General features: G+C 41.9%; 1 protein-coding gene across 1 annotated transcript in view; it reads left to right on the forward strand.

Moving 5' to 3' along the window:
* Nucleotides 1–15097, forward strand: part of SLC9A9 (solute carrier family 9 member A9) — a 954803-nt gene that overhangs the window by 231553 nt on the left and 708153 nt on the right. The window contains exon 6 of the mRNA XM_068280765.1: nucleotides 727–832. Within this exon, the coding sequence (XP_068136866.1) occupies nucleotides 727–832 (106 nt within the window). The remainder of the gene's footprint in view (nucleotides 1–726; nucleotides 833–15097) is intronic.

Below are 15097 nucleotides of genomic sequence, written 5' to 3' on the forward strand. Positions count from 1 at the left end.
CCTTGTACTTTGAACAAGCCAAGAGGTATTGGTTTTGTGCTACTTATGTCCTTGGAAACCACATGAAATGGCTGAATTGTTGCAGCCTTATCTAGTATACCTCACCTTTTTAGTTAAGAATTTAGCATCATTTTATTGGTAACTGAATTTCACTCTTTAAATTGGTAGCGTTACGCTTCCAGACATAACATGTAACCTATGCATAATTCCAGACATTAACATTTATAGAGCATAACAAAGCGCACAGTCAAGAATCCTTTTCTTGCCTCATTAACATCTCGTTAGTACTATGGGCCATTGCACATGATGGCAGTCTAATGGAAACAGACACCTAGGATAGCACAACCCGGATGACTTCAGTGAGGACAGTGGTGTGATTAACGACTGCTGAAGTTGGCGCTATTAAATGTTAAGAATACTGCTCAGTGAATTCTATTCAGAGTGAAACTCATTGAGGAATGGAAAATGACTTAAATTGAATCAGAACAGGGAACGTCAGGATGTCTTAACATACCCCTATTCCTTACAGCTGCTTTTATTCTCCTCTGTACTGATTTATTGAATATTAGTGCATGAATATGAATACATCAAGGCCTAAACTTGTCATAGGGAAAAGAGCTTTGCTGTAAAACCTAGCTAACATTTGGTTTAGTGCTGTATATCTCCCTGGAATGACAGCATGGTAAATTAAAGATATATTTATCATTTGTGCTTTGATTGTTTCAGTTACGGTGCTGGCTATCTTCCATGAGCTGCATGTGGATACCGATCTTTACACCCTACTATTTGGAGAGAGCGTTCTGAATGATGCAGTTGCCATTGTCTTAACATAGTAAGTAAATGTATGCCGATTAAGTTTTTATAGTTGTCTCTGTCCCTGATGTCCCCATTTCCATGTTCCTGTCACAGTGATAGGTTTTAGTGTGACAGGCAGTTCACTTTTTCTCTTGAATTTTCTCCCAGTTTATATTTTCACAACTTAATAATAATAATAATCCGAACATTTGTATAGTGCTTTTCTCCTGTCTGACTCAAAGAGCTCAAGGGCTGCAGCCACTGGGTCGCGCTTAAGAGGCCACCACCCTGTAGTGTCAGGGAGTCTTGCCTTGAACTCCTTACTGAATAGGTACTGACCCTAGCCAGGATTCAAACACTGGCCTCCCACGTCAAAGGCCCTTAACCAGTACACTATCCAGCTCACTGTCATAAAATGCTTTTTAAGCCACCAGCAAGCAAGAAAATACTCAGAATAAAATGTATTATTTTTTCACCAACTTTTGGGAACTTTTTCAATTGTAAAATCGTTAAAAATTAGTTTAAAGCGGATCTGAGAGGAAAAACTAACTATAACAAGTAACTTGTGTATATATCTTATCTAAAGTTTAGATAGTTTACACAGCATATCTAGCTGCAAACAGCTTCAACAGTTTATGATTATTGATTCCTGTGATACAATGAGAGCAGCCATGTTCTGTTTGTCTAATTATGCAGGTGAGCTGATAGCATCTCAGCCCTGAGCCTCCCCTCCTCCCCTCTGTCTCTGAAATCTATGGCTAGTAACCTCCTCCTCCTCCTGCCCAAACTGAGCTCCCATAAGACCTTGGTACATGAGTCTGAAAATGCCAAGGCTCTCTGAAGCTGTGGGCGAGGCTTGTTTAGTTTATATGGAATTAGAGTATTAAAACAAAACAAAAAAAGTATTTGGCTTGAGGAATGCGCTATAAACTATATGAAAGGAACACAATTATGCAATGAGTAAAAGTTTCTCTCAGATCCACTTTAAAGAGAAGATGAAAATGATCCCATAACTTATGAGAAAAAGTTAATTGCATATGCCCCTAGGCTCTTATTCAATTCCCTTTTTTCTCCCACGTTTTCTCCTAGGTGATATTTTCACAACTTTTCGATAAAAAAAACATTTTAAGACACCAGCAGGCAAAAAATACTCAATTATTTTGACAGAGTTTTTTCAACTTCGTTTTGGTACTCTCAATTGCAGGGTGCTGAAAAGTTATTCTAAACAGAATATGAAAACATTATCTCCCAGGAGAAATCTTAGGAGAAAAAGTGAATTGAATAAGGGCCATAATGTTTACAATAGAACATTTCAGTTTCCTTTTTGTCCAGTTGATTTTTACTTTACACATTTCACTGCATGCTGCTCTCATTGTTTTCAGTATTCTAAAGGCTTGTGTTCATGCTTCAAAAACTCAGCTGGGAAGATTGTTGTGCAAGGTGTTGGTTGAAAATGTAGCATGTGTACTGGTGTCCCACAGCATCATTTGCCAATCTGGCATGCCAGATTCTAAACCACAGTGATGAACATGTATCGTCATCTCACCCACCCTGTGTAAGCCGCTCATTTCGGCCCTGCTTTGTTTTCCCTCCTGACCTCTCTATTAACAACAACAACAACAACAACAACAAATAACATTTGTAAAGCGCTTTTCTCCCGTGGGACTCAAAGCGCATAAGCATGGCTCCGACCATCGTGGTACAGGGGAAGAATTTTATAAATCTGGAAATGCCAGGCTAAACAGGTGGCTTTTCAGTCTGGATTTGAATAGCTCCAGGGATGGTGCTGTCTTTACTGGGTGTGGTAGGGAGTTCCAAAGAGTAGGGGCAGCATGACAGAAGGCTCTGTCTCCAGATTTTTTGAGGTGCACTCTGGGAGTGACCAAGTTTATAGAACTTGCTGATCTGAGGTTGTGAGAGGTGTGGTGCAGCTTCAGCAAGTCCTTCATGTATCCAGGGCCCAGATTGTGCAGGGATTTGAATGTCAGCAGTCCAATCTTGAAGAGTATTCTCCATTCTACTGGTAGCCAGTGCAGTGAGCGAAGGATCGGTGTAATGTGACAGTGGCGAGGCTGGTTTGTTAGCAATCTGGCAGCAGCATTCTGCACTAATTGCAGGCGACGCAAGTCTTTTTTGGGGAGGCCAGCATAAAGGGCATTGCAGTAGTCCAGCCGTGATGTGATGAAGGCGTGAACTAGGGTTTGAAGATCCTCTGGGGGAATCAGATGTTTAATCTTTGCAATGTTCTTCAGATGAAAGAAGGAAGATTTAACTACAGATGAAATTTGGTTTCTGAAACTCAATTCCCCATCGATTAGTACGCCAAGGCTGCGCACAAGGTTGGAGCTGTTTATGTCTGAATTCCCAATCCTGATTGGTGTTGCTTTAGGATAGAGCTGTTTTGATGGCGAGTGCTGGCTTTGGACAAACAGGACCTCAGTTTTGTCAGCATTCAGTTTCAACCAGTTATCATTCATCCATGCCTGAAGCTCAGCTAAGCAAGAGTTTATTTTTGGGGTAGGGTCTGTTCCACCAGGTTTGAAGGACAGGTATAGCTGTGTGTCATCGGCGTAGCAGTGGTACGTCAGGCCATGTCGTTGGATAAGTGTACCGAGTGGCAACATGTAGATTGCAAACAGCAGAGGGGATAGGATTGATCCTTGTGGCACTCCGAATTGTAGAGGTGCAGGTTTGGACATTATAGGTCCTAGGGATACTCTCTGTGTTCTGTCAGTCAGGAATGATCTGAACCACTGGAGGACTGATCCACTGATGCCACAGTACTCCTGCAGTCTGTTAAGCAGGATTTCATGGTCAACTGTATCAAAAGCAGCTGAGAGATCCAACAGGATTAGGATGGAGCATTCCCCTCTGTCCCTTGCCATGAGCAGATCGTTGCAGACTTGGATGAGGGCTGTTTCACAGCTGTGGTGTTTCTTAAAGCCAGATTGTAGAGGGTCCAGGATGTTGTTTACTGACAGCCTGGTTTCAAGTTGCAGATAGACAGCCTTTTCAATATTAACCTGTGTATAGAATAATTGGGAGAAGAGTCTTAATCAACTCATGTGAATAAACAAAAAATCCCCATACGAGTAGTCCACCACACTCGAATAACCACATATGTGTTGGTAAGAGGATATGAATAATCAGAAACCACAAAAAAATATATATTAATGTCTAATTTTATTACCGTATTTTTCGGACTATAAGACACACTTTTTCTCCCCCAAAAGTGGGGAGAAAAAGTTACTGTGTCTTATAGTCCGAATGTAACATTCAGGTACTTGTTTCCTTGGTCCGCAGTGGGGTGGCAGCAGCGCAATACATTCTAAGCTGCATAAGGAAAGCTGCTGTAATCATCCCCAATGTAATCATCCCCTTTGATCCGTAATCTCACCTAGCAGTGCGATCCCCATTGTTTGTAAGCGGCATTGAAGCAGCCGCTGTAGTCTTCACAATGCCTGTCCTTTGATCTTCAGTCTGCCTCATTGTTCCCCGCAGCGTGATCCACAATGTCTCTAAGTGGATTAAGAAAAGCAGATGTAATCCTCCACAATGATTACTCTTTGATGTTGCCCAGCAGCCCCGCAGCAGCGCGATCCAAGCTGACATAGCACATCTTCAGCCGCTATAGCGGCAGAGTCTACAGCGGCTTCCGTACTGGTTTGTGTACTTTCATCATCACATGAAACGCACTTGCGCCGGGGTCATGTGATGATGCAAGTACGCAAGACAGTAGGCAGCTCCTATGCTGTTTAGGATCGCTGTGAATCACGCTGCTGCTGATGCCACCACCTCATTAAGACAGCATGGACACCCAGACCGGACGCAGCAACTGCCACCCAGGCTGGTGAGATCTCATGTAATGCTATTGTATTTGTTGGTTATTGTAGCTGGGATGGGGGTTGTGTAGTGTGGGGTTGTGTATTGTACTGTAGTGTAGGTAGTGTAGTGTTGTGTAGTGCTGTGTAGCTGGGCGGGTGGGGGTAAGCAGGGGTTTGTGTAGTGTAGTGTAGCTGGGGGGGCAGCAAGGGTTAGTGCAGTGTAGTTTAGTATAGTTTGTGGGGGCAGCAGGAGTTGTTAGTGTAGCCTAGCAGTGTAACTTAGACATCTTGGGGGAGGAAAGGCCCATAAGACACTCCTGGACCATGGATGCACACAGGTTTAGTATTTTTCCCTGGTTTTTGCCCTTTAAACCTAGGTGCGTATTATAGTCCGGAGCGTCTTATAGTCCGAAAAATATGGTATATCAAAAATGGCAAATACTCCGGTAAAAATATTTCTGTGTCAAAAGGTTTCCAAGACATAAAATGAATCTTTCCAAGAGGAATCATACAATCTTGACAGTTTTGCACAGGAAATATATTGTACACTTTGTTTGCATGGTAATTCAGGCAACGACACTAGTCCGTTTTGTGTCCGTATCGACCCTTCATCAGGTCTTTGCAAAACAAAGAAGATCTCCAGAGGAAACGAAGAGAAGGCACAAGTACAAAAAGAGCAAAATGCCACTATTGGGCCTTCAATATAATAGGGAGCATGTGGGAAAATCAAATGCAAATCGGCACCATCTTGTTGGCCTGGATCGTAACCAAAGGCAGCAAACGAGGAGTATTAACCTGTACACGCTTCTGGACTCTAGGTGAGCTGTCTGTACAGCTATGACCCACAGCAGTGTCAAATTAACAATCAAACAATGATAGTTCAGGGCATCACATGCTGAAGGCATGTACAAGCCTAAAGTCAGTCGTATTTGTGTCGGGCAATTTATAACATCTACTCAGATTCAGCTGAGCTGCAAGATACTGTCAGATGTTTTACTCTAGTGAACCAGAACTGCGGTTATATTGCTGGTCCATCCCTCTGTTCTTGTCAGGCTAGGAGGGAGTGCAGCAAAATCCAAGTGGGGGCTTGGGTGCTCTGTGTTATTGCCCCTTGCTAGTTTTATAAAGTAAGTTACTCACAGAGTCAAATAGCAAGAAAGACCACTGGGCCTCATACAGGAAAAGTCTTAACTGATTTTTTTCATTTTAGTATTTTTCTTGCTTAGGGTACAGACTAGGTTTTCACTAGCTGTAAGTGCGTAATAAAGTGGGTAATAAACTATTAGTACGTCTTCCATATTACAACAGCATTGCTTTACTTTATTTTTTTTAAAATAGGTAAAAAAGTAAGAGAAAACATTGAGGGTGTTCTCACCAGATAAAAACCAACACAAAGCATTAGTGCTGGCATTAGGTTTTGGAGGGGTATATATGGTACCAGTGTAGCCCCTGGAGAGGCAGTTTGGTGGCCACCTCTTCCCAAGAGAAGAGTCAAGAGGTCCTTCCCTTACCTATTCCCATATCAACACTATAGGCCCAAACCAATTCACTTTTACGCCTAGGTTTACCTCCTTAATTAGGTAAAAAAGTAATATCAAACTTATTTTGAATAGTTTCTTGCATGCTGGGAGCTCTAAAGGATATGGGCCGGTAATGTCAAAAGTCTGTGTATAAAAAATGTTGTTGGCACAGGAAGAACACAAAAAAGCAGAGACAAATGAGACATTCCACACACACACACAAAAAATCAAAAATGGCCTGGTGGAAATTTTTGGCACCTTATCAGATTGTGCTTGTAATTGTATTCTAAGTACGTGATGCTCCTTTGATTTGTAGTTCAACTTGCCTGTAGCAATTACCAGGTGCTGGCATTATAGGTATTCTCACTTGCTACCAGTTAAAATGGAGAAAAGTTGACCTAACCTTGTTTTTGGTTGTCTGTGTGTACCGCACTGAGCATGGAGGAAAGAAAGCAGAGCAAAGAATTGTTTGAAGATTTGAGCACCAAAATATTGAACAGCATGAACAGTCTCAAGGCTACAAGTCCATCTCCAGAGACCTTAATGTTCCCGTATCCACTGTGCACAACATTGTAAATAAGTTTACAGCCCATGGCACTGTTTCATGCAGAGAGGGCTATTGAGATAGCAAAGTTTTGTTTTTTTTACTCTAAATGAGCTTCTGAAAGAAGAGGACATGAATACATATAATGATAGTAGGGCCTGATGCTCTTAAATAAATACATTTGATAATTATCTGTAAAACTAGGGCCATATATGGCCATCCCATCTGTTGCTTGATCCCTTTCTACAGCAGAGGGTGCTGTATGATTTTTGTTTGTGACTGGAGACTGTCAAGCTGACAGTTACATTTTACAAAAGTGTGTCAACAAAAACATCCTGCCAAAATTGAGCTTTAAAAGCACTATACGTCAATTACTATTATTACATATAAAACACTGTTTAAATCTATGCATTAAAAACACTTTACAAGTTTGCTTAGAACGGTAACTGACATTTAACATAAACAATAGTGTTCAGGTAAAGTATGCAAGAAATCTTTGAGGCTGCATCTAGTTATGTAGATGACCATGCCTGGTGCAAACACATACTTAATAATTCCTAAAGTAATACTGTAAACAATAAACAATTGTATTCATTGTTATATTTAGTTGAGTTCCTCTTTAACCCTTTTGGGACCGGCTGCCTAACCCCCCTCTTAAGGACCAGACAATTTTGCATGGGGGGGGGGGGGGGCGCGTTTGGGGGTATCAGGCAGCTGGATCACGAGTGTGGCTTGCTGGGCATGGTTTCCCCCCTGTAGCGAGCAGCCTTTACTCACCTCCCAGGCTCCAGTGATGAGCCGCTGTGGAACCCTCCGCTCTGGCTGGCATCCCCGCTCGAACTGCCACTCAGTTCCGGGTTGCGGCTTGATGACGTCATCAAGCCGGGACCCGATACTTACGTCCGAGCGAGCAGCGATGCCGACCAGAGCAGAGGGGAGCGCCGATCGCCGTGGGAACGGCAGGAAGGTGAGTGGATCCTCTTCTTTCCCCCCTACCGCCGCAGCTCTTACTGGTGATCACTACGATCTGCCGGCAAACATAATGATCACATGATCAGACGCCATACGCGATGGCTTCTGATCACTGAGGCGAGATGTCAGCTGTCATATATCAGCTCAATCTCCCCTCTCGGGTGTGCACGATCGCGCCAGGGTGCTTCATTTTCGTGGATGTTGAGGCAGGGGTCACACTTGTCTTTCAGTTTCTACACTTTTCAGAAAACTGAAAGACATGTGTGACCTCTACCTTACAACAGCTAATGTAATTTATAGAGAAAACTGACAAATTGCGCAAGATGTCAGGTTTTTTCTGCGAGCGAAATCTGCATTCAAGTGTGACCTAGCTCATTGATTAACATGAGTTCTCAGTTGAAAACAGTTTTTCTGTGCAGAAAACGCGCACAAAAGCCGACAAGTGTGACCCCTGCCTGAATCTATGTCCAGTCAGAGCGGCAGCCCCACCTGCTGGACGTAGATTTGTACTACGTTGGTCCCTATTAGGTTAAATAGCAGTGTGCAGCACATTGATTTTGTTTAACTTTGGTTTGCTTGGGATGCTGCATGCTGTAGTTGGGAGTAATCAGTGCACATGGTTTTCCTTTGCTTCTTGTGGTATGTTCCTAGTTTCTTGGACTGGATTAAGCATTTTCTCCCATAAATGAATTCTGCACAAAATACCTACAGTGATTTAGCACAGAACACTAGTTTTCTCTATAACCTTCTCTGACCTTTATTGTTTGGTATAAAAGAATTGTGGTTAAAAATAATTATGGTATAAATTAGTCATGCAGTAGACAAACTGGATTGGCCATCTGTTTTTAGGTGTTGTGTAATCTGTATGTGCTTTATGTAAACAGGTAGTAGTATGTACTTAATGTGGTAAAGGATAGATGGGGAGTATTTGTGAAGAAATTTTAGAAGAGGCTTCCAATGGGATGGGACGATAAATCTGTTGAATCCCTGGCTTATTTACAAAGAGTTCTAACTTCTAACTAAATTTCTTACACAGATCAAAGATTTTTTTTTAATTTTTTTTTAATGTACAGGATTTGTATGATTTGAGAGGTTTGAGAAATTCAAGAACCTTTTAACATTCAGATTAGAGAAAATTTTTAGTTTGTCCCATTTACACTCTTGCCCTTTGAAGGGATCTTAGCAACCCATCTTTTAAAAACTGAAAGGGCTGCCATGTTTGAGACGTTAACTCCCCTGCTCCCTTTTCACTGCCATTATCCAGGATTGGTGTGAAGTTCGCCAAGTGTGACTTATCTTATCTGTTTGAAGCATAGAGCCCCCCTTCCTCCTCCCTCCTTAATGCTGAATGGGTTTGTTTGTTTGATCTCAGCTTCTGGGCAATTAAGTCTAATTAGAAGCGTCCTTATCTGCCTTCCATTTTCTGCTGCTTGCTGAAATCTTGCAGACAGAGGTAGACAGAAGTAAAAGAATACTGATTGTAATTAACACTTAAATGTAAAAAGATGAGGTTAAATGAAAGGTTTTTTTTATTAATGAGCCACATTTTAGCATGCATCTTTAATGTGCTATTGAGCTTCCCTGGAAGGTAACAATGATGCTCTGTTCTGTTTAACTATGCACTTTACTAGAGCAGTCAGTACATTTAAGACTGGGATCCACTAGAGCATTTTTGGCTGGGTTTTCGGATCGCTGACAATTGCTGTTCGATTTAAAAAATGCTTTGCCAATGAAAGTGAATGTTGAGATCATTATACAATCACTGTGTAAATAGCACTATCACTCCTCTATACGTCCTCCTGATATGTATATATAGGTGATGGTCTGTACTGACTACAGGCAGCATCTGCTAGCAGTCTACATGACAGCTGACTGAATGCTAGTGGTTACAACCATCTCATATACCAGCAGGGTTCTAAACCTCTATGTGGAATAGCTACACCACATTAGATGTCTTATTGTGAGGGATAAGCCAAGACCTCCACACTAGAGGTTTTATACATTAATTTGTGAATCTTGTTAGGCACGATTAAAGTTGTGTTTCTTTTACTGACCATTAGGTCCAATAATGTGGAGCTAAATACTCCTATATTGATTCTCAAAGGGCTGGTCATTAGTGACCCTGTGTTTGATTATATTTCCCTGGTATATTTTCTCGGTTGTGTGCATATTCAATGAAAGTGAATGTTGGTGAACAGTTAGAGGGATGCGATTAGAGCGTATCGCAGTCGCAGGACATGCAGCATTTTGTGAGTGTTTGTGCTTTAATGTAAAGTATTGGAGCATGTAAATCTCTCCTAAAATCGCTCATAAAACTCTTGCACAAAGTGCTAACAATTGCGAATTGCGGTTCCTAGTTGGTCCCTGAACTTAAAGTGACACTGAAACAAAAAAAAAAATGATATAATGAATTGGTTGTGTAATATGGATAATTTATAGAACATTTGTAGCAAAGAAAATAGGCTCTTATTTTTATTTTCAACTAGATCGTTTTTTTTTATAACATTGCACCATTCTCTAATATTTGCAATTTACACACTACACTCAGCATTATAAATGATTTCACAGAGCAGGCTAATGACCTTTCTTCTGCAGAAAAAAACAAAATACAGTGACAGACACTGCAGATAATAAGCTTCAGAAGACAGAGCTGTCTGACTTTGAAAGTCGGAGAGATCAGTGAAGCTGTTTTGCATAGATAACTGAAGTTTCTTAAAGCGGATCAGAGATGAAAACCTAACTATAACAAGTAACTTGTCTATATATCTTTTCTACAGTTTAGATAGTTTACACAGCAAATCTAGCTGCAAACAGCTTTGATAGAATATGATTATTTCTTCCTGTGATACTATGACAGCAGCCATGTTGTTTGTAAACATTACACAGAGGCAGGCTTATCTGCATCTTGAGCAAAAAAAACGAATCCCCCCCTCCTCCTCCTCCCTCCTCCCCTCTGCTTCTGAAATCTCTGGCTAGTAATACCTCCCACTTCTCCTGCCCAGACTGAGCTCCCATGAGCCCTTGCTACTGTCTGACAGTGCCTTGGCTCTCTGAAAACCTGTGGGCATGGCTTGTTTAGTTTATAGGGAATTAGACTATTAAAACAAAAACAAAAAAAGGATTTGGCTTGAGGAATGGCCTATAAACAATAGGAAAGGAACACAATTATGCAATGAGTAAAAGTTCATCTCGGATCTACTTTAACTCTTCCTGTACTGGAAACAATGTTAGACTTATGTCTCTGCTACTAATGTCTTATTTCTTAGCTGTACTACACATACAAATCATTATATCATAAGTTTATTTTCCCTTCAGATTCCCTTTAATCCTTAATGGCATATTAGGCAGGAGATGCCATCAATGTAAAGTTACAAGCTTTATAATTGTATTGCATAATTGCATCATGTGCATTTTTTCTAATAAAAGAAAATCTACATCAGAAAGGTACAAGAGATTCTTTGTGAATAAAGAAGGGAAAGTTACAAACGTAAAGGACATTTCACTTACTTATTGGTATGGAAGACAAGCAGTGCTGAGTAATCCTTTCTTATTGCATTCCTTCCCTAGACAAATACCTCAAGGATAAACTGATCAGGTTTAGGAACAATGTTTTCTTTTCTTGTCTGAATGAAATTTACCTGGTATGTCCTTTTACTGAAAAAAATCCTTCTTTCCCGTTAGAGATTTTTTTTGTATCTGTTTTCTAAATGAATGCAAGATTTACAGAGCTAAAACATTTGGGCTCAGTCAGTGCATCAGATTAGTTGTTGCAAGGTACATGTATTTTCAACATTACTTGCGCTTAACACAAGGCTCTTTGTGGAATATATTTATTTTCAGACATTGTCTGAACAGCAGAGGACATGAAACGCTGCTGTGCCCGTTCCACTTTATGGCTTTCACTCAGATCATTTGTTATGCCGATGTTGGTTGTTTATTGAATTACTTTAGCGGCAACAGCTTGTTGGTTCCAGATACTGTGCAGTGTCATTTGTCTATCTACAAATGCAATACAGTATTAAAGGGGAATTCCAGTTAATACACAGTATTTTCTACACAGTGCATAAGGTCTACAGTTACGTACTGCATACAGTCAAATAAAACCCACGCTATAAACTGAGCCACCATGTGGCTGGATAGGGTACTGGTTAAGAGCTCAGCCTCTGACACAGGAGACCAGGGTTCAAATCTTGGCTCTTCCTGTCCCGTTAGCCAGTACCCATTTAGTGAGGTGACTGCTACTGCCTATAGAGCGCACCCTAGTGGCTGCTATATGCTATAGCAGCATAGAGGGCGCTATTGTGGCCGGGAATGCGAATAATCACTTGCGTTCCCGGCCTGTTGGCTCCTGTCGCCGAAACCAGAAGTGGCTGCCGGCGGGGCCAGGAGCATCTGATGGAGCCTGCGTGGGCACGATACAGCTGCAGGGGGCTGCTGGAAGCCCCAGGTGAGTAAAACTCGTTTTTTATAGACTTAAGTGTCCCTTTAAAGTGAACCTTCAGACTAAAAATCTACTCAGCAGCACTGAACAGGCTTGGTGTTTCTTTAACAGTTTCACAGCATCAGAACTTTTTTTTCTTATCCAAGCCTCATTTTTAGCTGCACAGAAGAAAACTGCCCAGGCATTTTCCTCCTAATGCCATGAAAAGCATGATGGGATTTCTGATGTTGTTCTCGTTCTGCTGTTTTAGTGCAATTTTTTTTTTTAATTTTGGATTTAAGATTTGAAGCCTAGCACACGCAGCTGGAAGGGGTGATCGGGACAGTTGGAACTATATCTCATGCTCCCTGTCACCTCCTTTCAACCAAAAAGATGGCTGCCCCCATGAAAAAGATGGCTGCCCCATGAAATCAAAAACATTTGCCTGTTCTTTTAAAACAGGCTGGATAAGAGATTAGGAAATAGTAAAAAAGGGCGCACAGGGATAGTGGACAAAAAGGGCGCCGCCATAGACTGCAATGCAAAATATCGGCTATTCGGCGCCCGACAGGAAAAAAGGGCGCACGAGAAATAGCGGTTATAGGGATCGTGTTAACAAAGGTTTTCGTTTACAGGATAAAGTTTATAACAAATATCGTTTACAAGTTCGTTTAGACTTTGTATTATACTTATTTTTTCGGTTGTTAATTTCGCTTATATGGGTTTTAACTAGGTTTTTTCGTTATAAAAATGCGCTTATAAAACTTTAACAACTAAAATTTCGTTTACACTTCTTTTATCATTTAAAATTCGGTTTCATATGTATAATGCTTAAATAACGTTTCTAAAGCTGATTGTATTAGAAATACATTGCTTATGGTATTAACCACCTGAGCGGTCTGGACGAGCTCCGCTCGTCCAACACCGCCGGAGGCTGCCGCTCAGGCCCTGCTGGGCCGATTTTAATGAAATAAAAAGCAGCACACGCAGCCGGCACTTTGCCAGCCGCGTGTGCTACCTGATCGCCGCCGCAGCGCGGCGTTCCGCCGCGTGCAGCGGCGATCCGCCGCGTGCAGCGGCGAAAGAGGGTCCCCCCAGCCGCCCGAGCCCAGCGTAGCCGGAACAAACAGTTCCGGCCAGCGCTAAGGGCTGGATCGGAGGCGGCTGACGTCCATGACGTCACTCCGCTCGTCGCCATGGCGACGAGGTAAGCGAAACACGGAAGGCCGCTCATTGCGGCCTTCCGTGTTACTTCTGGCCGCCGGAAGCGATCAGAAGAACGCATCCGGAGCGCCCTCTAGTGGGCTTTCATGCAGCCAACTTTCAGTTGGCTGCATGGAATAGTTTTTTTTTTATTTAAAAAAAACCCTCCCGCAGCCGCCCTGGCGATCTTATCAGAACGCCAGGGTGGTTAACTTTGTTTTTACACTTCTAATGCGTTGATTATAGTTACTAAAATATCGCTTTAAATATTACTGTTATTTTAAGATTTCTACGTGATTTTAAGGCTAGTTATTCTTTTACAAATTACTGTTATTACAAGATTTCTACGTGATTTTAAGGCTAGTTATTCTATTACAAATATATAAATTATTTTATTCATGTTATTTGGAGTGAAGTATTTTAAGGATTACATATATTATTGTTTATATGTGTTTAGCGTGTTTTGTGCAGTGGGGATGGTTAGGTTTAGGCATTACTAGGGGGTCTAGGGGTTAGGGATTGGTACAGGGAGGGTTAGGACCAGGGTGGTGGTTAGTTTTAAGCACCACCAGGGGGGTCTTAGGTTTAGGCACCAGAAGGGGAGTCTTAGGTTTAGGCACCAACAGGGGGGTCTTAGGTTTAGGCACCAACAGGGGGGTCTTAGGTTTAGGCACCACCAGGGGAGTCTTAGGTTTAGGCACCAACAGGGGGGTCTTAGGTTTAGGCACCAGAAGGGGAGTCTTAGGTTTAGGCACCAACGGGGGGGTCTTAGGTTTAGGCACCACCAGGGGAGTCTTAGGTTTAGGCACCAACAGGGGGGTCTTAGGTTTAGGCACCAACAGGGGGGCCTTAGGTTTAGGCACCACCAGGGGGTCTTAGGTTTAGGCACCACCAGGGGAGTCTTAGGTTTAGGCACCAACAGGGGGGTCTTAGGTTTAGGCACCAACAGGGGGGTCTTAGGTTTAGGCACCAACAGGGGGGTCTTAGGTTTAGGCACCACCAGGGGAGTCTTAGGTTTAGGCACCACCAGGGGGGTCTTAGGTTTAGGCACCACCAGGGGAGTCTTAGGTTTAGGCACCACCAGGGGTTCTAGGGGTTAGGGATAGATACAGGGAGGGCTCTGTATGAGAGTAAGGTTAGGTATAGTTATAGTACAATATATGTAATATATACAATTTATTACATTATGTGTATTTACACAAAGGGGGGTCTAGGTGTGAGGGATAGGGATAAGGAGAGATATCTGTGACCCTAAAGTTAGGTATAATTGTAGTAAAATACCTGTAAAACCTACCATTCTAGTACTATGCTTAATACAAGTGTAAATATCGTTTTTGCTATAGACGCTATTTGACGTTTCATTTCAGAATTCGTTTACTGTTATAGACGGTATTTTGCCATTTCATTTCTGTTTATTTAACGTATTTAGCACTAAATTATCGTTTATAACCTCTTAAACGAAAAATACGGTTTTGCATTCAAACTTCTAATTTCGGCTACACCCTGCGCCCTTTTTTCCAGGCGCCCTTTTTTGATATACGCAAGAGATTATATTACCTAACTATGTAATTTAATGACAGTATGTTTCTTTAGGCTGAAGTTCCCCTTTAAGGGGGCGGTGGCCGCTGGTACTTAAGTGGTAAAAATTACTGTCACTTATAGTAGGCTATGGACTTTTCATTGGGATTACTCAGGAATTCCTGTATTTGTTTTCAAAGGACCCCTGGATTGCAATGGCACAGTCCAGCTACCAGAATAGCGTGCAATGGAGTAGGTAGCTCCCCGGGCAACTTTGTATAGATTCTTTCCAGGGATTCCT

Source organism: Hyperolius riggenbachi, chromosome 4 (genome assembly GCF_040937935.1).
Source record: "Hyperolius riggenbachi isolate aHypRig1 chromosome 4, aHypRig1.pri, whole genome shotgun sequence".
Taxonomy (NCBI): domain Eukaryota; kingdom Metazoa; phylum Chordata; class Amphibia; order Anura; family Hyperoliidae; genus Hyperolius; species Hyperolius riggenbachi.